We start from the raw sequence: 23,676 nt of genomic DNA on the forward strand, positions 1-23,676 counted from the left end.
GAGCCAGTAGCTCCTCGGCATGGGGGAAGGTGTGGGCTATAGAAAAAAGGGTGGGGAGTGTTTTTCTGAAATATTTGGCAGTTGCCACACGCTTGCTGCCCAGGGGGAAGTATCTGGAAGGCCAGAACGAAAGCACAGCCCTGCCTGTTTGCCTTCTAGTTTCCCTCAAGTTTCCTCTGGTGTCTCTGATTATTGGCCTATTCAGCAAGAAACACAGTAGCAGATGTTATTTTTCCCAGGAAAATGTAATCCAAACTCCTGGAGCAAAATGAGCTTCTCATTTCTGCTCCCTGCCCCGTGTCCTTCACCTGATAGTCCAGGAAGACCCCAGAGTGGCTTTCCTCACAGGGATTTGCAGCTGCTCAGACCTCATCCTTCAACACTTCGGAGACAGTTGACCTGGTTCCAGAGGCCTCTGGTTTTCCAGCCCCCACTGCATCTGCCTGGATTTAAGCAACACCCCCCACCCCCCCACCCCCCCGCCTCCTCAGCCATGGTGGGACCGCGTCACTAACACCAGCAGCCGCTGTGGGTGATGACAGATGGAGTTTGTCCTCTGGAAACATTTGGCACATTCCTCAGAAGGAAAAACTTAGTTCATCCCAAGAAACAGCGAATTAAGCTCTGGATTCAGCGGAAATCGATTTCTGGGCTTTGTATTTGTTTTTTTTTTTAACTATCATTAGATTTTTGTAGCCCCTGATGTCCCAAAGAATGAACTTTCTTCAGAGACACTTTTTCACAGCCTCCTCAGAATAGCCAACTGCTAAGCTCGCCATAACTTACTTTCCAGCTGCTTTCTCAGGACCCTCCTCCCCGGGGGGGGGGGGGGGCTGCATGGAACCTTTGAGTGTGGCCTGTGAGAGTCCCCCAGGTGCTCTGGGGGGTGGGGATGGGAGCAGGTTGGAGAACACAGCGGAGAGTCCCAGGCAGACCCAAGCAGGGGGAGCCCTGGGAACTGGGGCCTCTTGAGAAAAATGCCCTGAGAAGGTCTAGAAAGTTTCCCTGCTGCTGCTGCTGTTACTGCCTCCAGGTGCACACACACACCCAGAATCTGCTCCAGGTTTCACTACCTCCAGGTGCACACACACACACAGTCTGCTGCAAGAATCACTACCTCCAGGTGTGCACACACACACACACACACACAGTCTGCTCCAGGTATGCACGTGCATACACAGGAGGGATGGCTGTGTCACAGTTCCCCTGCCCCTCAGGTGGGCAGCCCAGGGTTTGCCTGCCCATGGAGGGGATGATAAAAGACTTAAGGAAGAATGGAAGGAAAGCTCCTTCCTGCCCACTGAAGTTCAAGCCAGAGATTCAGGTCCTCTCTGACTCCCTGCTGGGGGACAAGCACCCCACCCCTGTTCCTGCGGGATGGCCTCCCTCTTCCGCCTTTGCTTGTTGTTATCCCACCGGCTCTCGCCTGCTGGGCCCTCCATAGCCGGCCCTCCGGGCTCGGTCCCCCGCGCTCCTGCAGTCCTCCTTCCACTCCCGGGCTGCCTCCATGCTCCTGCAGTCCTCCTTCCACTCCCGGGCCGCCGCCGTGCTCCTGCAGTCCTCCTTCCACTCCCGGGCCGCCGCCGTGCTCCTGCAGTCCTCCTTCCACTCCCGGGCCGCCTCCGTGCTCCTGCAGTCCTCCTTCCACTCCCGGGCTGCGGGCGGCCCTGCGCCCAGGCTCTGGGCTCCTCTCAGCTCCCCGACGAGCCCGCGAAGGCGCCAGCAGCTGTTTCTTTTGCCCTCTGAGAGATTAGGGGGTGCGCCCGGCACATGCTCGGCGTTTCCTTCCGCGGGGAGCCGGCCGGGAGAGGGAGGGACTCCCCAGACCCCTCGTTTACCGCGCACTCACACCGTGTGCCCGGAGAGATGGCGGGGCCCTGGGCAGCGCCGCCCCCTTGTGGCTTCTAGGGGTCCTGCCGGCTTCTCCAGGAAGTCGTCTATTAGAATGGAGCGCCTTTAAACAAACAAAACAAAACAAAAACTTTTCTTAAGCACCGAATATCGGAGGGAGTGCTGAAATAATTCTAATTTCCCACTGTTTTCCTCAGTGTCTCAAAGGAAGACAGGAAGGAGACAGGAGAGGAGAGAAAGAAGCAAGACAGCTGGGGAGCAGGAGGGACTGAGGGGGACTTGAAAGCTGTTTAACAAAAGTGAGGTCAAGTTACATGTTCCCCCCACAGGACCGTGAGATCGTTTGCTCTGCGCCACCTCCTGCTCTGTCCTCTTTTAGCAAACCGGGGAATTCAGCCTAGTGATTGCCAAATATTTTCTTGGGATAGATTAATTTATTTAATCCTTATAAAAACCCTGGGTTGGGGTGTTGTTGTGGTTGTTGTTATCCCCATTTTACAAGTGGAGAAACAGGGATACGAAGAGGTTAAGTGACTTACCCAGGGGTCACAGAGCTATTAAGTAAGGAAAGCTGGATCCCTGTCTGGAGTTCAGCTATGGAAGCACTCGTCATCCCCGCAGTAGGGCAGCCAGCACGGAGGGCTCGGGGCTCAGGGCATCCCCTTCCAGCCAGCACGGAGGGCGAGGGGCGAGGGGCACCCCCTTCTGCAGGACTCCCCACACGCGCGGGCCTCTGTGTCTGAGCTCCCTCCTGAGACATCGCCATGACGTCCACCGCTGCTGCTGGTTACCGTGGGGCCGTGGACAAGTCCTTTTACCTCCCTGGACGCTGCATCTCTGTAAAATGAGGAGGCCGGACTGATAACACCTACCTGCTCCTTACAGCTCTGACACTCTCCATGAAGGCTTTTTGTTTCTCACTGTGCCATAAGGTCTTTGGTGATGCTGACTCTCTGGGAAAATTAATAATTGTAAACTTAATGAAACAAAGGCCAGAGAAATTTATCTCTGAGTGGGCAGATGAGCTGGTTCTTTCCAAAGATTGCAAACCGCCCTCTGGCCACCTTTGTTCCAAGTCATTCAAAACAGCCTGCCAAGATAATAACCCTGAACACTACTGGTTGCCATTTGTTAATTCAACAAATACACAGTGAGTTCCTACTGTGTTCCAGGCACAATTCTAAATCCCAGGGATATGGAAGGAAACAGGACAAAGTTCCACCCTCTTGAGGCAAGCAGTCTAGAAGAGGGACACAGTCAGTAAAGAAAAAATTGAAAAAAAATAAAAGGTGTGAGAAACAAGGAATGGAATCATTTCATGCAGTGGAGGTGACTTGGTGAAAAGGAAGCTGGGTAATGGGGTCAAGAGGATCTTAAGGTGGGAAACACTTTAACCAGACAGGTCAGGAGAGCCCTCTTGGAGAAGTGACATTTCAGCTGAGACCCAAGTGATAAGAAAAAGCCCAAGAAGAGCCACCCATGTCAAGATCTGGGGGGAAAGTATTTCAGGAACAGAGATTAGCACGTATTGCAAAGAGGCTGACCCCCAAACAAGCTTGACAGGTTTGAAGGTCAGGAAGAAGAGAGAGAAGAAGAGCTAGGGAGGAGGAGGAAGTCAGAGAGGTCAGCAGGGAGCGGAACATGTAGACTCTCTCTCTCTCTTTTTTTTTTTCTTGTTTTACATTTTTAAAATTGTGAAATGTAACATATATAAAGAAAAGTGGTAGCTTTTAAAGTAGGATTTAACAAGTAGTTAGAGAGCAAATTTTGAAGGTTGCTGTGGGTTTCATGTGGGCTCTTTGTGGGCCATGGTAAGGGGTGTGGATTTTACTCTCTTTGCAAGGGAAGTTGTTGGAAGATTTTAAGCAGTGATGAGGTACAATCTGACTTCAGTTTTACAAACACCACCCTGGCCGCCATGTGGAAGGCAAAGGAGGTTTGGAGAGTCCAGTTAGGAGGCAATTGTAGACCAGGCAGGATCTGGCAGTGGCTTGCGTCGGGGTGCTGACAGTGGAGGTGGTGGGAAGGGGTCAGATGCAGGATGAAGCGGGGTGCACTGGAGACAAAGCTGGTAGGCCTCGCTAAGGGATGGTATGAGAGCAAAGGAAAGGGAGGAGCCGAGGATGGCAGCTGGGATTTTGCATAAACAACTTTGTGAATAGCTGTGTCCTTTCCTGAAATGTGGGAGACCGGGAAGAAGCAGGTTAAGGGGGAAATCAAGAGTTCTGTTTCAGGCATGTTCTGTTTGAGTTGTGTCCTCTATCCAAGTAGAAATGAGTAGACAGTTGGAGAGTGAGATCCAGGAGAACGGCAAGGGCAGAAGATGGTGATTTGGGAGTCATCACCCTGGAGTTGTATTTAAAGCCATGGGAGGACTGGATGAAAAGGAGAAGAGGGCTGGAGAGATCCTGGTGTCTTCAACAGTGGAGCTCTGGTGGCCCTGAAGTAGGAGTGGTCACTGAGGTAGGGTGTGGTGGCAATGGTGGCATGGAGCCCAGAGAAGGCAGAGTTTCAGTAAGGGGGTGGTTAACCAAGCTAGATGCTGATGAGACCCCAGGATGGGAACAGGACACCCCACCAATGGATGTGACTTGATGGTCTCCTTCAAAGAGCCGTTTCAGAAGAACAGTAGCGATGAAAGCCAGATTGCATGCACTGAGGAGAGAGGAGGTGAGAAAGTGGACACAGTGAGGAAAGCGATAGGAAATGTGCATCAGAGTCTGCTGTGTGTTGGGTGCTGTTACACTCCCACCCCTCTCTCTTTCAGAAGAGCAGGGAGCTGGTCTGCATTTGCTATTTTCCATAGTTTACAATCCTAACAACTCACCTTTCTATTACGACAATGATCACCAGGAAGGTGTATTAATCAGGGTTCTCCAGAGAAATAGAACTGACAGGATATATATGTACGTAAATATTATGAGATTTATTATAGGACTTGGCTCATGTGACCATGGGGATGGGCAAGTCTGAATTTCACAGTCCAGGTGGGAAGTTGGGACCTCCAATGAAGGTTCCGGTGAATTCCCCAGGAGAAGCTGGCTGGCTGAAGTAAAGATAGAAATTGTTCTAACTGCTAAAATCATAGTTCTCCCCCTAAGGCCCTTAACTGACTAGATGATACTCTCTCATTGCTGAAGACAATCTCCTTTGTTGATTGTAGATGTAATCAGCCATAGATGCAATCAACTGAACAATGATTTATATCCACAATACATTCACAGTCACAAACAGGCCAGTGCTTGCTTGACCAAACAACTGGACACCATAACCTAGCCAAGTAGGTGCATACACTTAACCATCAGTTTTACAGGTGGCTTAATTTAAAGTCAATATAATCATGTGGAAAATACCAATTGCTTTAGCCTGGATTACCAAGAAAGGATGGCCTGAAGCAAAGGCCTTTGTGCTACTAATTTATTAGGGAGTACAATCCCAGAGAGTGGGGGTGAGGGACCAAAAGAGGGAGGCCATGAAGAAGGGAGAGCCACTATGGAAGATGCATTATCAAATCGGCCACTGCTAAATGTGGCTGATTGTTCCATCCCGCAGGGTTGTCCTCTAAGAAATCACAAACCTACCTCCTAGCACAGTCTGTCTAGTGGAGCAAAAGAGGAAAGCAGCAATCCCTCAGCTCCCTTCTCCCATTGGTCAAAGACTCACCCCAAGGGATGTTCAGCCCCCTCCCTTTCGGTGGCCCTGGCTTGTGTGGGTGTGGAGCTGGGGTCCCACTCTGTCCTAGGTCAACAGGGAAGCCCAGGGCAGGAGGAGAGAATGGCATGCAGACCCGAGGAAGACACAGTGTGGCCGCACCTGCTTGAAATCACTTGGAATCTACAAAGAAATGGTCACTGCAGGGCTGGCTGGAAAAGAGACAGATGAGGCTGAGGAGATCTGAAGTGGTGCATGAGGGGTGTCTGATACATCATCTGAATGACAATCTGAACTGTCATTCTAAAAAATGCAATAGCCAGAAACTTCAGTAAGGCCATATGTCTGTAAGAGAACAGCTGAACCAATATATGTGCTCAAGGATGTTTACAGCAGCGGTTTGTAATAGGGAGAAAGAGAAAAATCAAAATCAAGAACAAAAACAGGAAACAACCATTCAATCATTGCAGACTGGTTAATGAATGGCGATATGTAATACAATAAAAATCTACGCCTCCATTACAAAGAAAAGGGGAATGGGGAGGGGCAGGAAGGCGAGATTACAAAGAGACAACAGGAAAATTTGGGGAGTGACAGGTTCACTATCTTGATTTTGTCATGGGTGTATACAAATGCAAACGCTTATCAATTTGTACACTTTAAATATGTGGTCTATTTTATGTCAAATAGCCCTCAATAAGCTGTTGAAAATACTAAAAATCATTTTAAAAATTAATAACTAAAAAACCTGGAAAGACCATTCAGTCAGTCAGTTTAATAAATGATGGTATTGAATACGTTGAAAATCTATGCATCTGTTCTAGTTTGCTAATGTTGCTGGAATGCAAAACACCAGAGATGGATTGGCTTTTATAAAAGGGGGTTTATTTGGTTACACAGTTACAGTCCCAAGGCCATAAAGTTTCCAAGGTAAGTCATCAACAATTGGGTACCCTCACTGGAGGATGGCCAATGGTGTCCAGAAAACCTCTGTTAGCTGGGAAGGCATGTGGCTGGTGTCTGCTCCCAAGTTCTGGTTTCAAAATGGCTTTCTCCCAGGATCTTCCTCTCTAGGCTTCAGCTCCCCAAAAATGTCACTCTTAGTTGCTCTTGGGGCATTTGTCCTCTCTCAGCTTCTCCGGAGCAAAAGTCTGCTTTCAAAGGCCATCTCCAAAATGTCTCTGTAAGCTGAAGCTCCCCTCTTGGTTCCAGTGTGTTCTTCAAAGTGTCCCTTTTGGCTGCGGCTCATCTTCAAAATGTCACTCTTAGCTGCACTGAGTTCCATTTGTCAGCTCATTTATATGGCTCCAGTGATTTAATTTAAACCCACCTTGAATGGGTGGGGTAACACCTCCATGGAAATTATCCAATCAGAGTCATCACCCACAGTTGGGTGGGGCACATCTCCATGGAAACACTCAAAGAATTACAATCTAATCAACACTGATACCTCTGTCGACACAAGATTACATCAAAAATAATGGAGTTTTGGGGGACATAATACACTCAAACTGAGACAGCATCCGTTAAAAAGAAGGAAGTAGATCTGTAGAAGGAGATACGAAACATCTCCAAAATATATTAAGTGAAAAAAGCAAAGTATGTAACAGTATGTATAAATGGTCTCTTTTGCATGCTTTTTTGGGAAAGATTGCATATGTAGGCATGTTTGGGGCTGCAAAATAACAGAAATCTGAACCTCAAAATGGCTTAAACCATAGCATTTTCTTATCTCTTGTAACTTGTAAGAACAAAGATGAAATGTGTTCCAGGTAACGTCTAATTGGTGGCTCCAAGACATCATCAAGAACCCAGATTCTTTATGTTTCTCTTCTCTACTATCTGCAACATCATCTTTCCCCTCAGACAGTTCTCTGGTCACAAGATAGCTTCCAGTGTTGCCTGGAGCTTTGTGCTTCCATGTCCTCATCCAGCAGGATAGAAACCATGGGATAGAAACAGCTTCCCTTTGGTTGATTGGGCCAACATAGGATCTACTTGAAACAAAACCTTGAGGTTGGGGATGGGGTCACATTCCTGGGGAGAGGAGAGTGAATACAGGGTGGGCAACAAATGGGATCCACTGCATATTAGTTATATGTTTAAATTTTTTCTGTAAGAAATTCAAGGAACTGTTAAAGGTGTTTCCCTTTGGAGAGAAGGCTGGGGTTGAGGACAAGGGATAGGATACTTTTCTTTCCATTTTATACCTTCCTGTATTATTTAATTTGTTTTATTCTTGTTATTGTATCTAAAAGAAAAGAAAAGAAAATATCCCAGTCAAGAAGAATCATGAATGCCTGGATTTTAAGAAAAATTTTGGAGGCAAGGATCGGTGTGTAGTCTTCTGAAGATTAGTATTAGAGTTATGTAATAAATAAATTACCCAGTAAAGTACAGTATTTCAGTTGGTCTTTGTTGCATAACAAAAAATAGCCCACCAATGTATTGTTTCAATAGCAATTTACTATTTCTCATTGAATGTTTGGCTGAATGATTCTTTTGCTGGTCTCCCCTGGGCTCACTCAAATGGCTCCTTTCACCTGCTGGTCAGTTGGGAGCTGGGCTGAGCTGGGCTGGCCAGGAGAGCTGGGCCTCTCCCTCCGTGTCAGGGCCTGTCTAGCCTGGCAGTGTCCCAAGAGGTTGAGCCTCGGTACACAAGTACTTATGGAGCCTCTGCTTATGTCACATGACTGATGTCACACTGGCCAAGCAAATCACATGACCAAGCATGGTTGATGTGGGCAGGGCCTAGCCTGGGGTTCCCTGGGCCAGGAAGGGGCGGGGGCTGGTTCCCTGGGTGGGAGGGCCATCACTGCAACCCTCCATTTAAAAGGACTCCTCTTCAAACAAAGGAGAAATCCAGTGTTGGGAGACATTTAAAAAATTATACACTCTGTGTTTTATTTTGACCCATGTGATCACTGAATCTGTGGTATGGTGAAGTATTTAAAGCAGATTTACACAATGAACATTGTAAGGGGAGAAAAAAAACTCTAATGTGAACATTAAAACAATATTAACCTCAAGTGTTCCAGAGATAAACAGCTAGGACTTATGATTGTCTAGCCCAGAGTCTACTTTCTCTTCTTCATTGCTGCAGGTCAGTAGTTTGCCTGTATGAAAAATGAAGGGGTGGAATGAACAGCTCATCAGAATGTACTCAATGTGAGCAGCTGATCTGAATTAATTTGGTCTGAACCCATCACCTCCCATCCTATCTTTATTTCACTGCAAGACTACACTGAAGGAGGAATACTGGGGACTAAGTTATTCAGCTAATTCAATGTAAGAAGTGTTTCTATGAAACAAATGAAGCATATAGCAGTACTTCCCCTCAAGAAAGGTAAGTCCAATAGGAAAAATGAGACTTAATAAACACAGACAATAATGAGGCAGACAGATGCTGAAAGGGTAACAAGAGGCAAGTCTGAATTATGAAGAATCAAAAAGTGAGAGTAAGATGAGAAAGTAGAGGCTGAAAAGATATGCAGGTGGTTCATCTATGAAAATAATTTGGCAGCTCCTCAAAAAATTAATATATAGAATTACTATATGACCCGGCAGTTATACTTGTAGGTAAATACCCCAAAGAACTGAAAACAGAGACTCAAAATAAACACATGTCCACACATGTTTAGAGCAGCGGTATTCACAATAGCTAAAAGATGGCCAAAAACGAAATGCCCATCAATGGAATCCTGGATAAAAACATGGTGGTATATCTATTTAATGGAATATTATTCAGCCATTAAAAGGAATGTTTCTTCAAATACAGATACATGCTACCACATAGATGCACTTTGAAAACATTATGCTAAGTGAAAGGAGCCAGACACGAAAAGGTCACATGTTGTACAATTCCAATCATAAGAAATGTCCAGAATAGGCAAATCCATAGAGACAGAAAGCAGATCAGTGGTTCCCAGGGCCTGGGGGTAGGGGAAATGGGGAGCAACTGCCTAATGGGTACGCTGTTTGCTTTCCGGGTGATGAAAATGTTTTGGAACTAGATTGAGGTGGTGGTTGCATAACATTGTGAATGTTATTCGTGCCACTCAGTTGTACACTTAAAAATGGTTAAAATGGAAACTTTTTGTCATATATATTTATTACAATTTTTTAAAAAAGCAAAGGAGATGCAGAATAGAAGGGGAGGGAGTTCAGCGTCTAGCAAGAACGTAGCCATCTCACAGAAACAGATAAAAGACCACCTGCTGTGAAGGCAGGGGCACCTTCTTTAATTATAATTGCTTCCTGTGGCTCATGTACAAGAAGGACACCCAATGTGGCTGAGACTTGACCTGAAAACTCTAACCACGAGTAGCTCCTTTCCCACTGGCTCTCGGTCACCGGGTAGCAGGTACAAGAGAACAGGAGTTCTCATGGCATTTGTTTTCATGGTCAGTGGGATAAGATTTAAAATAATTTGTAGCTTCCTGGTCTTCAACATTACTCCTTTGCACAGAAACAATCTCTTGGTTTTAAAAACCAATATACAGAGACTATTAAAGGTAACATGAGAAAAAGAAAGATGATAGCAAACATTTTTGGTCAAATTTATCACCAGTTAAATAAAATTAAGTTTCCCTGACATAGGACAAAACCAAGTTAACAACCTGTCTCAACATATCCCTCAAATATTGAATTTAAAATTTCATTTTATCTTATATTAAATACCAGACTATTGCAGGAGAAAAGAAATTCCATAATTTACAGAGGAACTCCATCACATTTAGCCCAAATTTAGACTAATTTGATCTTCAATCATTAAATTTAAATTGGAAATGGAGAGAGGGCTTTCTTAGAGATTCAGCAGTGTTCAGTTTTCAAAAGGAAGTCGGCTTACAAAGTGAGTTTGAAGCATTTTCCAGATAACTTAGTTGTTAATTTACACAGGATGTCACTATCTTCAAAGAAACTATAATATGTTTTTAAAGTGTTTTATTTCAAAGTTTCTTCACACATAAAGCAGGAAATTATCCACTTAGCTACCTGAGTTCTCTTTTTACTGGGTTAATGCTGAAGGCCAAAATGATTTTTCCATAAAATGGGGACCACTTTGATCCCCAATTTAATACCTAAATTCATTGAGGGGTGAGGGAAGAGAAGCAATTCACTACAGCTCAGGTTACCAAGTTCTTTATTTTCTAATTAATATCCTTGATGAGCTTCTCTAGTTCTTCAAACTAAGAGCCATTGCCTTATTCCAGCCTATTATGGTGTTTGCTTGTTTGTTTATTTTTTGGTCAGGTTTATTAAGGTATAATTCTCATACAATAATGCTTTTTTGCATGCATGTGTAGTTTTCTGTTTTATTTTTTTTAATTTAATTTTATTGACATTTATTTACATACCATACAGTCATCCAAAGTGTACAATCAGTTGTTCACAGTATGGTTATATAGTTGTGCATTCATCACCATGATCAATTTTTGAACATTTTCATTACCAGAAGAAAAGAATAAAAATTAAAGCAAAAAAGAACACCCAAAACATCCCATCCCCCATCCCTCCCTATTATTCATTTACTTTTTTTCCCCCATTTTCCTACTCATCTGTCCACACACTGGATAACGGGAGTGGGTGACACAAGATTTTCACCATCATATGGTCACATAGTGTAAACTATATAGTTACATAATCATCTTCAAGAATCAAGGCTGCTGGGTTACAGTACAACAGTTTCAGGTATTTCCTTCTAGCTATTCCAATACACTAAAAACTAAAAAGGGATATCTATATAATGCATAAGAATAACCTCCAGAATGTCCTCTCAACTCTGATTGAAATCTCTGAGCCACTGAAACTTTATTTTGTTTCATTTATCTTCCCCCTTTTGGTCAAGAAGTCTTTCTCAATCTCTTAATGCTGGGTTCAGGTTCTTCCCCAGGAGTCATGTCCCACGCTGCCAGGGAGATTTATGCCCCTGCGAGTCATGTTCCACATAGAGGGGAGGGCAGTGTGTTTACCTGCTGAGTAGAGTTAGAGAGAGACAGGCCACATTTGAGAGTTTCTCTGGGAGAGACTCTTAGGCACCATTATAAGTAGGTTTAGTCTCTTCTTTGCTGCGACAAGCTTCATAAGGGCCAGCCCCAAGATTGAGGGCTTGGCCTTTGAAATTGGTAGTCCCCAGTGCTTGAGAATATCAGTAATTTCCCTGGTGGGGAAGTTTAATATTTCCACATTTTTCCCCGGTCCCTCAAGGAGTCTGCAAATACATTTTTATTCTCTGTCCAGATTACTCTGGGATGTATTGGGGCTTCACACTAACTTGTACAAATCAGTCAGATCTCACTCCCTATTCAAAGTTCCATGTAATTATGGTGTTTGAATAAACTAACCATGCAAGTTAAATAATGTGCTACAGAAAATAAAGATTTTGCACCAAATAAACATCTCTTCCTTTGGTCTCACACAGAAGTTAAAGTTTTAAAGCACAATCAATATTGTCCTTTACCCTTTAGTATGATTTACCTTAGTCCTAACCAAATCCATTTTGTTCATATCTCTAATTGAAGTCTTATCTCTTTTGCAGTCTCTTTAACATTTGCTATATGGGGTGATGCTGACATTCATAGCTGCTGAACTCTGGTTCTGAGTCTCAGGTGTCACACAGATAACCTGAAGTTCCAGGAACTGACCAGGTTATACACAAACAGCTCAGCATCTCAGAATTTAGAAATAACCATTACAACTCATGAATAGATGTAACTGCTGTAAGAGTTTACAATCCAGGAACCTTTACGATAAGCCTTCCACTGATAACCTGTGTTCTCAGATTCAATTCTCAGAGTTTGCACATTATAGTTAGTCCATATTAGTGAGGCATTATAATGTTTGTCTTTTCATTTCTGGTTTATTTCACTCAACATGCTGTCCTCAAGGTCCGTTCACCTAGTTGCATACCTCACAACTTCATTCCTTCTTGTAACAGCTCAACATTCCATTGCATGTATACACCACAGTTTGCCATTCCATTCATCAGTACCTGTGATGGTTAGGTTCATGAGTCAACTTGGCCAGGTGATAGTGCCCAGCTGTCTGGTCAAGCAAACACTGGCCTAACAATTGCTGTGAGGATGCTTGTGGCTGCTTAATAAACCAACAGGCTGGTTTATTAAATCATCAGTCAATTGACTGCAGCTGTGACTGATGACTCACCAAAGGGCGTGTCTTCTGCAATGATAGAATGCAATTGGCTGGATTTAATCCAATTAATCAGCTGATGACTTATAAGCAAGACAGATAGAGGACCTTCACTTCTTCTTTGGCTGCCAGCAAAGCGTTTCCTGAGGAGTTCGTCGAAGTTGCCGGTTCGTTTCCTGAGGAGTTCATCGGACATCTTCCTTGGAGTTGACAGTTTGCTGACTGCTCTACAGAATTTGGACTCATGCATACCCACAGTTGCGTGAGTCACTTTTACAAATTTGATAGTTACAGACACCTCTCATTGATTCTGTTTCCCTAGAGAACCCTAACTAATACAGTACCCTTGAGCCACCTCCATCCATTGTGATTCTTGAAAACTGCCACCATAAACCCTGCTGTGCAAATGTCCATCTGTGTCCCTGTTCTCAGTTCTTCCAAGTATATACCCAATAACAGTGTTGCAGGGCCATATGGCAATCCCAAACTTAGTTTCCTGTGGAACCACCACATGCCCTCCAGATGGACTGCACCATTCTACTTCCCCGCCAACAGTGATTAGTTACACCCCTCTCTCCACTTGTATCCCTCTGTTTATTTTTTAAACAGTTTTATTCACACACCATACATTCCCTCCTAAGTAAACAATCAAAGGTTCCCAGTCTAATCACATAGTTATGGATTCACCACCACAATATATAAGAGGAGATTTCTATATCTTCTGCAAAGAAAGAGGAAGAGGAGAAAAAAGAAAAAGGAAAAAAAAAAAAGATGACTAAAAATAAATAAAATAAAATAAAAGGGTCAGACAACACCAACATCAAGAATCTCGTACCCCTCCCTTATATCCCCCTCTTATAGACATTTAGCTTTGGTATATTGCCTTTGTTACAATTAATGGAAGCATATTACAAAGTTACTGTTAACTACAGACTCTAGTTTGCGTTGATTGTGCCTTTCCCAAATGGAGACCAAGTGAGGCGGAGGGGAGAGGACCAGCTGGTTTGGGATGGAAGATTCCTACCTGATATTTCATCTTTCTTCAATTCAGCATTTGCAGGGTCCTTTGCCAGTCTATATCCTCCTCCAGAGTTTCAGACAATTCAGAATTGTCCATTTTTTCATTGAATCTCTGAAGTTTTCAGTAATGTCGCCATGTTGATGATGTCACTCAGCAATGCTGTTTTTAAATGTACATTTACATGAGCTTGACAAATGTAAAAAGTCATAATCATCACTCAAATCAAGTTTTTAAAATTTGTATTTGAAGTCAGGGTAATGTTGACTTTAAAAAACGAGTAGAGAAATACTCTCTCATCTTCTGTTTTCTAAGAGTTTGTGTGGAATTGATATTATTTTTTTCTTTAAATGTTTGGTAAAGTTTACCAGTGAAGTTATCCAGGCCTGGGATTTTCTTTGTGGGAGGATTTTAAACTGCAAGTTCAATTTCTTTAATAGATATAGTACTATTTAGATTATGTAATTTTTCTTGAGTGAGTTTTCATAGTTTGTGTTTCTCAAGGAATTGGTCCATTTCATCTAAGCCATCAAATTTATTGGCATAAAGTAATTAATAATATTTCTTATTATTCTTTTTATTGACTGTAGGATCTAGTAATGGCTCTTCTTTTATTCCTGATATTGTTCATTTGTGTCTTCTCACTTTTTTCATAATCGCTCTGGCTAGAAGTTAATTTTATTAAACTTTTCAAAGAATTATCTTTGGATTTCATAGATTTTATATAGTGTTTTTCTGTTTTAGGATTAAATGCTTGCAAAGGCTTGCAGAGGTCTGAGAGCTGGTGCACTTGGGGTACTGCCACACTTCAGAGGAGAGTGGGGAAAGAGGAGATCAGTCCTGGGAACCTGTTGAGATATCGCAAGACATTTGTACTTGATCTTAATGGCCAATGGAAAGTGATTGAAAAGCTTCAGGAAGGGTCATGACCCAATCACGTGTGAGTTTTAGGAACCTGAATTCTGGCTGCCATGGGAAAGACGGGTACAAGGGCTAGGGCCTGGAGGTCAGCAGAGCAGGCAGAAGGCATTCACTACACTCCAGGCAGAGGTAAAGGTTTCCTGTCTTCCTGACCTCCACAAATGGTGTCCTCCACAAGTAACACCCCCAAAGGGATACAGATCCAGTCAGCCATGGAGTCCTTGCCCAGTGGGCACTGCAGTGACAACAGTGCCTGCACTTTGTGTCCACTGCAGGGCCCAGCTGAACATAGAACAAGCCAAAAGGAAGGCCAGGGCAGCTTTGCTGACCTGATCACTCAGCTTCTCTGTAGCCTATCCCCAAGGGAACACATCCACTCAAGTTCTGGCCCTGTCTCAGGCAGCTGGTATGACAGTTATTCCTTTTACAAATGAAAAAGCCAAACAAAGCTCAGAGGGGTTATATGATCTGCTCAAACAACTGGTGAGAGACATAGCTGAGATTCAAATTCAGGTCTGCCTGTCTACAGGGCCCAAGATCCCTCCTCTGTACTTTGTGCTACCAGAACAATCTGGCTACATAAACTCCTAAAATATCAGAGCCAGGATGTGTTTAAGAAATAATCTAATCAAACACCCTCATTTTCAGAGGACTTAACTCAGGCCCAGTGAATGGAAGGTGTGCCAGTTCAATGTATTAGGTCTTCCAAAACGCCATTATCTTTGATGCCATCTTGTGGGGCAGACATATTAGTGGGGACTAAGTTGGAACATTTGGATTAGGTTGTTTCCATGGAGGTGCACCCCACCCAACTGTGGGTGATAACTCTGATTGGATAATTTCCATGGAGGTGTTGCCCCACTCATTCAGGGTGGGTCTGAATTAAATTACTGGAGCACTATATAAGCTCAGACAGAAGGAGTGAGCTTGCTACAGCCAAGAGGGACACTTGGAAGAATGCCCAGGAGCTGAGAGAAGAGCTGCAGATGAGAGACAGTTTGAAGACGGCCATTGAAAGCAGACTCTTGCTCCAGAGATGCTAAGAGAGGACAAACACCCCAAGAGCAACTAAGAGTGACATTTTTGAAGAACTGCAGCCTAGAGAGGAACGTCCTGGGAGAAAGCCATTTTGAAACCAGAACTTTGGAGCAGACACCAGCCACGTGCCTTCCCAGCTAACAGAGGTTTTCTGGACACCATTGGCCATCCTCCAGTGAAGGTACCAAATTGCTGATGTGTAACCTTGGACACTTTATGGCCTTAAGACTGTAACTGTGTAACCAAATAAAACCCCTTTATAAAAGCCAATCCATTTCTGATGTTTTGCATCCTGGCCACATTAGCAAACTAGAGCAGAAGGGCTTGCACAGGAACATCAGTTCAGAGCCACAACTTTATTCTAAGTCTCTTGAGCCCCCAGCCCTAGCTTTTCCCTATGCACCTGACAACTCCACAGAGTTGATCTGTGTGCTTTCTGTGAGCACTATTCACCCAGCTACCAATTCTCCTATGGCCTGAGAGGCTGTGGGCCTGGTGAAATGGGCACACACTTTGGAATCACAGACATGGGTTCAAATCCCAGCTCCAAAGGAGGAGGAAATTGTACATATAGACAAACATGTACATTTCATATACATATATATGCAGGTGCTTGTATGTGCATAGACTCTTTCTAGGAGGACATATAAGAAACTTGTACCTGGTTTGCCTCCAGGGAGGGAATCCAGGAGAGAAAAAGACCTTTTCACTGTAATCTTTTTGTCCTTCACGCTTTCAAAATTTTTGTGCAATAGTTTCTTGTTGTTCTCCACTTATTCATTGTATATTCTCAGGAAAGCCACTTAACCTCTTCAAGGCTGTATTCATTAAGGTTCCCTGCTAGAGGTGGACTGTGAATTTAGAGAGCTAGCAGGTGGTGCCCTAACTGGGAGTTGTGGGGCCAGGTTTGGAGGACCCTACGCTGTTGGGCTTCTCCTGGTATTTGGGGGTGAAGGCAGCTATGTCCTAGGCTCCTGGGAAGAAGAGAGCTACAGAAGGAGGGACGGCAAAAAAGGGGTTGAGAGCACTGATGAAAGGACCTTCTTTAAGAGGAGGCAGAGGAGGGCTGGCTGGTGGAGCAGAGAAAAAGTTTCATAAACATAAATTCTCAGGGTGTCGCCCCTTTTCTCCCTTCTGGCTCTCCTGCCTTCTCGGGTGCAGAGACCCCGCCTCTCTTGGAAAGGATTTTGATCACCGCGGGGCTCGTTGTGCTCTGGCCTTGGTCCTGAAGCGATGCAGGCACCTGGACGTTGTTTCTTGGGACAGGGAGACTAGTTGATGCCTCCTCTCAGTAATACTGAACCAGGTGATGATTGTTATTTTCTACTTTGAAAATATCAGTGCTGTTTGCATTTTGCAGCATTCCTCTTCCTAGGGTGCTGACTGCACCCTTTCCCTGGGGGTTCTAACTGTAGCTGCACCACCCCCACATACCAAAAGTATGAGACATGGCCTCCAACCTGGGCCCCACCACACCCAGTGAACATTCACTCCATTTGCTAGCCCTCCAAATTCATGTTCCATCTCCATCAGGGCACCTGATGTTAATTGGGAGGTTAATTATTTGCTGAATAACTTGCGGAATCCTAACTTGGCCTCCCACCTAAATTGCTCCATTTATATATTTTTTTCCTTAAAATATTACGTTTCATTATCCTGTCTCCAGAAAAGTGGTTTATCCAGAAAGTAAGGAAAAAAATCAACTGGAATAAACTAAAAAAAAAGAAAGAAAGAAAGAAAGAAAGAAAGAAAGAAAAGATAAAGGAAAAGGAAAGGAAAGGAAAAATAAAAGGAGCAAAATCATCAACTAACAAGCAACCAGGCCAACAGCCCACTCTCCACCTCAGAAGGTCCCAGAGACCCATGCCCAACAGAAGACAACAAAGAGAAAACTCAGTAAAGGGGCTGGGGAGGGAGAACAAAAAACTAAGCGTTCGTTACTACAGCAAGAGAGATGACAATGCTATCGTTCAAGTATTTTTGACAGTTGTATCATTTCCACCAATTATAAGGCCATTTTTCTTTTTGGAAAATGGCAAGGAACATGTCCCTACCCCACTCTCATCCCACTTATGGGAGCTGCATAAGCTGTAAGTGATCCTCCCAAAATCCTTCTAGCCTAAGGGACTAGAATTCGGTGTGAGATTGGAGTGGGAGAGTCTGGTCTTCCCTGGCTTCGGAAGGGAGGGAAAGTGAGTCCTCAGGGGTCTTCCTATTCCACAGGAGATCCCAAGAGGTAGGCACTTAGTGCATCTTGGCACTAAGTGGAGAAGGGGGAGAGAACACATACCCTTTTTGACCCCTGCCTAGCTCTGTGCTTCAGTTTCCTCTTCCCCCACCCATTCATCCCAGCAGAAAAGCTTCTGTTCCCCATCAGCAGCTGCAGAATGAGATCATGTCTGGACCAGAATGAAGAAGGAGGAAGCAGGAGGTCGATTGTAAGGAGTTGAGCAACCCTTAAATTAGCACTCATTTCAGCCTGGGGAGAGGAGAGAGGAGGGTCCTCCCCCTTCCCACACCCCTGACCATTGTGTTCCCCTCCCCTCCCGTGTGTGTGGGGGGTGGTGGTGGGGAGGAGAGGCAAGGGGAAAGAAGGAACCACAGAAGAGCACCCAGGTCCATGGAGAGGCGGCTGTGGATTTAGGGGGGCATTGGCAATGGGATCCAATCTTGATCCACAGGACCAACTCCAGTCCTCCTCTCCCTGTCCACGTCCTCCACCCCTTTAGCCCTAGGAGTGAATGGCTGCACCATTAGCTCACTGTGTGGTGCTGGGCAAATCACTAATCTTTCCCCAGCCTCAGCTTCCTCATTTGTAAAATGGACTCGCTGATCCTAACGTGTAGTGAGGTGAGGCGGTCTGGGCACAGTGCGAAGCACACGGGTCCCCCCAGCCTGGCGCCCTTACCGGTTCTCAGCCACCAGGATCTGCTCTAGCAGACGCGCGGCCTGAACGCGCGTCTCCAGCTCCGACGCCTGCAGCAGCCGCAGCAGCAGGTCGAGGCCGCCGTCCAGGCGGATGGCGTCGCACAGACCCTGGGCCACCTCGCGGCCCACGGCCAGCAGCAGCCAGGCCTCCTCCACCAGCTGGAAGACCTCAGCCAGGCCGGCGCCCATGGCCCGCGCGCCGCCCGCCTGCTTCAGCGCCGACAGCGCCTGCTGCAGCTCCGGCAGTGCTCGCTCCAGGGCGCCCTGCACTTCGGCGCCCACCCCGGGTGACACCTCGCGGGATCCTCGGCAGCCGGCGGCCCACCATGGGCCCGCGCCGCCGCCCCCTTCCGGCCCCGGCACAGCCAACCGCTCGGCGCCCGGCCGTGGGCCCGACATGGTGAAGACGCGACACAGCTTGTAAGCGGAGAGGAGCAGCGTCAGGACCATGGGCGCGGGGCTGCCAGGGACATGCCCGGCCTGGGGGGGCGGGGCCCGGCGGAGCTACCCGGGGCCTCGGGGCAAGGAAGGCCCGATAGGGGACCAGGGGGAAGAAGACGCAGGAGAAAGGGAAGGAGAGAGAGTACTAGGCAAGGGCGCTGACCAGAAGTTTGGGGGAGGGATGAGGTCAGGATCGAGGACGGAAGGGTTGGGGAAGGGGATGCAGGCCTGGATGCAGGCGGCGGGCGGGAAGAAAGAGCAGAGAGGCGAGGGATGGACGCAGCGCCAGAGGGTCGGGTTGGCTGTGGCAGGAACAAAGCGCCGCTCCCGCTCTGGCTCTGCCCGGCGGAGAGATGCTCTGCAGCGGCCGGGTCGCCGAGGAGCAGCGATCTGGAGTCCACACCCCGCCTTGCGGTCTCGCGGGGCTCCTCCCCCGCAGCCTGCGAAGCCCCGCCCCCTCTGCCCCAGCCACGCCCACACCCTGACCAGACCTCCCCCCCTCGCCGAGTACCCCGCGCTCTACGTTGAATAAGGGGCGGGGCGCGGAGGGGGGTAGGGAGGGAAGGAGAGGGTGGAGCGGGAGAGGATTGTTTCCGCTGAGTGTGCCGCCTACCCCCCTAGTGGCTAAAACGATCATAAGAACGACCTTGTACAACTCTCAATGCCCTTGTTTGCCTGTTTCTCAATTAACACTCACATCCCTAAAGGGTGGAGTTCGGAGTTCCCATTTTTCAGCTGAGGCGACTGAGGTCCATAGAGAAGAGATTGCCCCAAATCACACTTCTCTCTGATTACAGAACAGAAAAAGTCAGTTGGAAGCCCTAGGGAGGGCTTTAGGAGGTCTGCCACCCCCTGAAATTGTGCACAAAATCATGTGTTGTGTTCCAGAGGGCATTTTCTGGGCAGAGGGACTGTACTTTTCATGAGTGTCTGAAAGTGTGCTGAACTAGCCTAGCCCCCTTCTTTACAGATGGGGAGACTGAGCCAGGGAGGGAGGGAGTGGCCTGCCCAGGATCAGGGACTTACTGGAAGTCTCGGAAATAAAATCCTGTCCAAAGGGTTAATATTCCACAGTTTCCTGTGTTGTGAAAATCAGCTTGGGGAAATCAGTGTATCCAAGAAAAGAACTCAGAAATGAAACACTGTTCTTTTATGATAAAACAAACAAAATTCCCCAGAGTATTTACCATTTGTCCTCCCACCCCCCCTTGCACTGCCCTAAATACACAAAGCAGCCATTTGTGTGAATCACCCAGCCAGGGTTGCATCTGATCAAACAAATCATGGATCAATAACCATTTATGGAGAATGAATTTGGGGCTACTCCAGACACTAGGCATTTTGCCTGCTGTAGCTCATGTCATCTCCCAACACACCATGAGGCAAGTGTTATTAGTCCCATTTTACCAGAAAGAAAACGAAGACTTAAGAGAGGTAAAGCAGTTTGCCTCAGGTCACGTAGCCAGTAAGAGGCAGCGTGGGCCCACTTTTTGCCCTCCAGATCCACTGTGCTATTCCCCCTCCTGAAATGACCTTGAGCTTGGCAAGGATCTCTTTTCCCAGCTGTTCCAGGGCCAGGGTTTTTGGAATGTGACCCTTTACAGCAGCAGCCTCTGGGGTCTGGGTCCTGGGGGCTGGGCTGGAGGTTGAGCAAACAGCAGCAGAGAGGGCAGCTCTGCTTCTCTAGTCCCCTCCCACTGCCCCTCCTTCCCTCCCAGTGTCCTCCTCTCCTTCCCTTCCTCGGGCATCAGAGCTGAGACCTCACGGAGCTCAGAGCCCAGCTCACCAGGACCTCAGCTAGAGGGCCTGCCATGGCACCCCCCAGGCCCCTTCTGCTGCTGGTCCTGCTGGCCCCGCTAGTTCTGGCTGATCAAGGTGCAGGGGTGGGGTGGGGGAGGCAGTGGTGTTGGTGGCCACCTGGGACAACATGGGGTGGGCTGGGTAGTCCAGGCCTGGTCATGCCAATTGGCACCCCCCTCCCCACAGAGTCCTGCAAGGGCCGCTGCACTGAGGGCTTCAACTTGGAGAGGAAGTGTCAGTGCAACGAGCTCTGCTCTTACTACCAGAGCTGCTGCCCCGACTACACAGCTGAGTGCAAGCCTAAAGGTGTGTTTAGATCTGTGGCAGGTGGGCCCGGGGTCCCTTCTGCAGCTGGAGGCTCAGCACCCCCCATTCCCCCACCCTGCCTGCAGTGACGCGCGGAGATGTGTTCACCCTGCCTGAGGACGAGTACGGGACCTATGACGACCACGAGCAGCCCAAAAACGCCAGCGTCCCTGAGCAGCCCGTGAGCCCTGAACTGCAGGTCTAGCTTGAGGGGAATCCTGAGCAGGGGGAGCATGTACAGACTGGGGGGGAAACCCTAGAACCTCCCACCTCTGATCAAGAGATCTTCGAGACCCCAGCCGAGGAGGAGCTGTGCAGTGGGGAGCCCTTTGATGCCTTCACCGACCTCAAGAATGGTTCTCTCTTTGCCTTCTGAGGTGACTCTGGGGACGGGTCTTGGGGGTGGGGGTCTGTCCCAGGAGCATCCCCTCCCTCACACAGCCTCCCCCGCCCCAGGGAAGTACTGCTATGAGCTGGATGAAAAGGCAGTGAGGCCTGGGTACCGCAAGCTCATTCGAGACGTCTGGGGCATTGAAGGCCCCATAGATGCTGCCTTCACCCGCATCAACTGTCAGGGGAAGACCTACCTCTTCCAGGTGCCAGTACAGGGGCTGTGGGTGAGGGTGGAGGGCTTCTAGGGAGGGGTGGAGAGCTGCTGTGCCCAGGACCGGGGTGGGGTCTGGGGCTCCGTGGGCGCCTGGCTGGGGGTCCGTGAGGACAGGGCAGTCAAGGTTCCAGGTTCTGGGCAACAAGCCTGGAGTTGGGGACAGCTGCCCCCAGGTGGGGGGTTCTGCCCAGCCGCCGCCTCCTCACCCCTCTCCCCCTTCCCTGTCATTTAGGGTAGTCAGTACTGGCGCTTCGACGATGGTGTCCTGGACCCCGGCTACCCTCGCAACATCTCCGAAGGCTTCAAGGGCATCCTGGACGATGTGGATGCGGCCTTCGCCCTTCCTGCCCACAGCTTCCGTGGCCAGGAGCGGGTCTACTTCTTCAAGGGTACTCAGGGGGGTGGGTTGGAGAATGTCCAGGGAGGGGAGCTGCCTCGGTTTCCCTCCATACTTCCTGGGGGACGGGCCTGGCTCATGCCCACCCCTGCTGATGCCGGCTGCCCTGCGCCCCAGGGGAGCAGTACTGGGAGTACGAGTTCCACGAGCAGCCCAGTCAGAAGGAGTGTGGAGACAGCTCCCCGTCGGCCGTGTTTGAGCACTTTGTGGTGCTGCAGCGGGACAGCTGGGAGAACATCTCTGAGCTTCTCTTCTGGGGCAGATCTTCTGGTACAGAGTGGGGAGCAGTCGTGCTTCCCCCTCCCAAGGGCTGTGGACCCCTGGATGGGTGGGGGGAGGGCTGGCTGGCCTGAGGGGGCTCTGATTGTGGAACTATCAATCGAGAGCTGTTTGCTCAGCCCAGACTTTGCTTCTGTTGACCTTTGGGGGTGGCTTGGCTCAGCCTGGCCCCCACACCTTGGACTTTGCCTAGCAGGGCACAGCCAGCAGAGGGAGGGGGCTGTGGAGAGAGGACTAGGGAGGTCTCAGGGGGTGGGGAGGAGACACACGGGGTAAGGCTGAGAGAGGACAGGGGAAAGAGCATTGAACGGGGAGTCAGAAGCCCTGAGCTGGGCTCTGCCACCATCTTACTATGTGTCCTTGTGCAAGGCACAGTTCAGCCTTGGACACCAGATGACTTTTAAAGGCCCTACTGGGGGGGGGGCAGGGCCCCTCACTAGCCCCTTCCTTGCCACAGGTGGTACCAGACGGCCCCAACTCATCAGCAAGGGCTGGCCCAGGGTGCCCAAGCAGGTGGATGCAGCCATGGTGGCTGCATGTACATCTCGGGCTTGCCCACCCGCTCCTCCTGGGCCCAGAAGCTCAAGTCTAGGAGTCGCAGCCGCAAGCGCTACCGTTCCTGCCGTGGCCGTGGCCGCAGCCAGACCCCCCGCCAACGATCCCGCTCATTCTGGCTGTCCTGGTTCTCCAGTGAGGAGAGCGGACTGGGAGATGACAACTATGACCACCTCGGGGTGGACTGGCTTGTGCCGGCCTCCTGCGAACCCATCCAGAGCGTCTACTTCTTCTCGGGAGGTGGGATCTTCTGCCACCCCTACAGATGGTCTAGCCTGGGTCTTCCCCGCTGTCCTGGGCTCCACAGACTGAACACAGTTCCTGGGCAATGGCCCCAGAAAGCCAGGCCAGGGGTCCTTGGGTGCATCTTGGATGTTTACTTCCCCCTCCAGGAGAGACCTGGGTTTGCTTTCTTGGGGCAGGAGTGGCAGGACCGGGCTGGGTCTCACTCACCCTCCCCATCCTCTCTTCCAGACAAGTACTACCGAGTCAACCTCCGCACGCGGTGAGTGGACACTGTGGACCCCCCCTACCCACACCCCATTGCCCAGTACTGGCTTGGCTGCCCAGCCGCTGGCGGCAAGTAGGAGCCGGAGCCCACACAGCTGGGCCCTCCATAGCTCCCCCTCCAACTTCCTTCCCCACCCAATAAAGGTTCCTTGGCCCTGAGTTCAAGACTATTGTCCTGACTGGGGTAGATAAGCAGGAGGGGAAAGCAGGGGAAGCTGGGCATCA

At 48.2% G+C, this 23,676-nt stretch overlaps 1 protein-coding gene and 1 pseudogene across 7 annotated transcripts; one reads left to right on the forward strand and one right to left on the reverse strand.

Annotated features, from left to right (window-relative positions):
* Positions 1-492: 492 nt before the first annotated feature.
* LOC119514182 (NAD(+) hydrolase SARM1-like) lies at positions 493-19,423 on the reverse strand. Of its 7 annotated transcripts, none has more exons than XM_037809819.1 (2): positions 18,537-19,423; positions 493-1,954 (listed from the first exon to the last, which is right to left on the reverse strand). In XM_037809819.1, exons 1-2 carry the CDS (start codon positions 19,004-19,006, stop codon positions 1,846-1,848), a joined length of 579 nt encoding a protein of 192 aa, XP_037665747.1. In that variant the 5' UTR covers positions 19,007-19,423; the 3' UTR covers positions 493-1,845. The 7 variants fall into 7 exon arrangements, 5 of the variants coding, with proteins under 5 accessions (XP_037665747.1, XP_037665750.1, XP_037665748.1 ...); XR_005212754.1 differs by lacking the exon at positions 18,537-19,423 and adding an exon at positions 2,391-2,609 and having other exon boundaries at positions 1,837-1,954; XR_005212755.1 differs by lacking the exons at positions 493-1,954; positions 18,537-19,423 and adding exons at positions 6,905-8,618; positions 13,676-13,741.
* A 1,292-nt stretch (positions 19,424-20,715) lies between these two features.
* LOC119513944 lies at positions 20,716-23,610 on the forward strand (annotated as a pseudogene).
* The last annotated feature ends 66 nt before the right edge of the window (positions 23,611-23,676 follow it).

Source organism: Choloepus didactylus, chromosome 18 (genome assembly GCF_015220235.1).
Source record: "Choloepus didactylus isolate mChoDid1 chromosome 18, mChoDid1.pri, whole genome shotgun sequence".
NCBI lineage: Eukaryota > Metazoa > Chordata > Mammalia > Pilosa > Megalonychidae > Choloepus > Choloepus didactylus.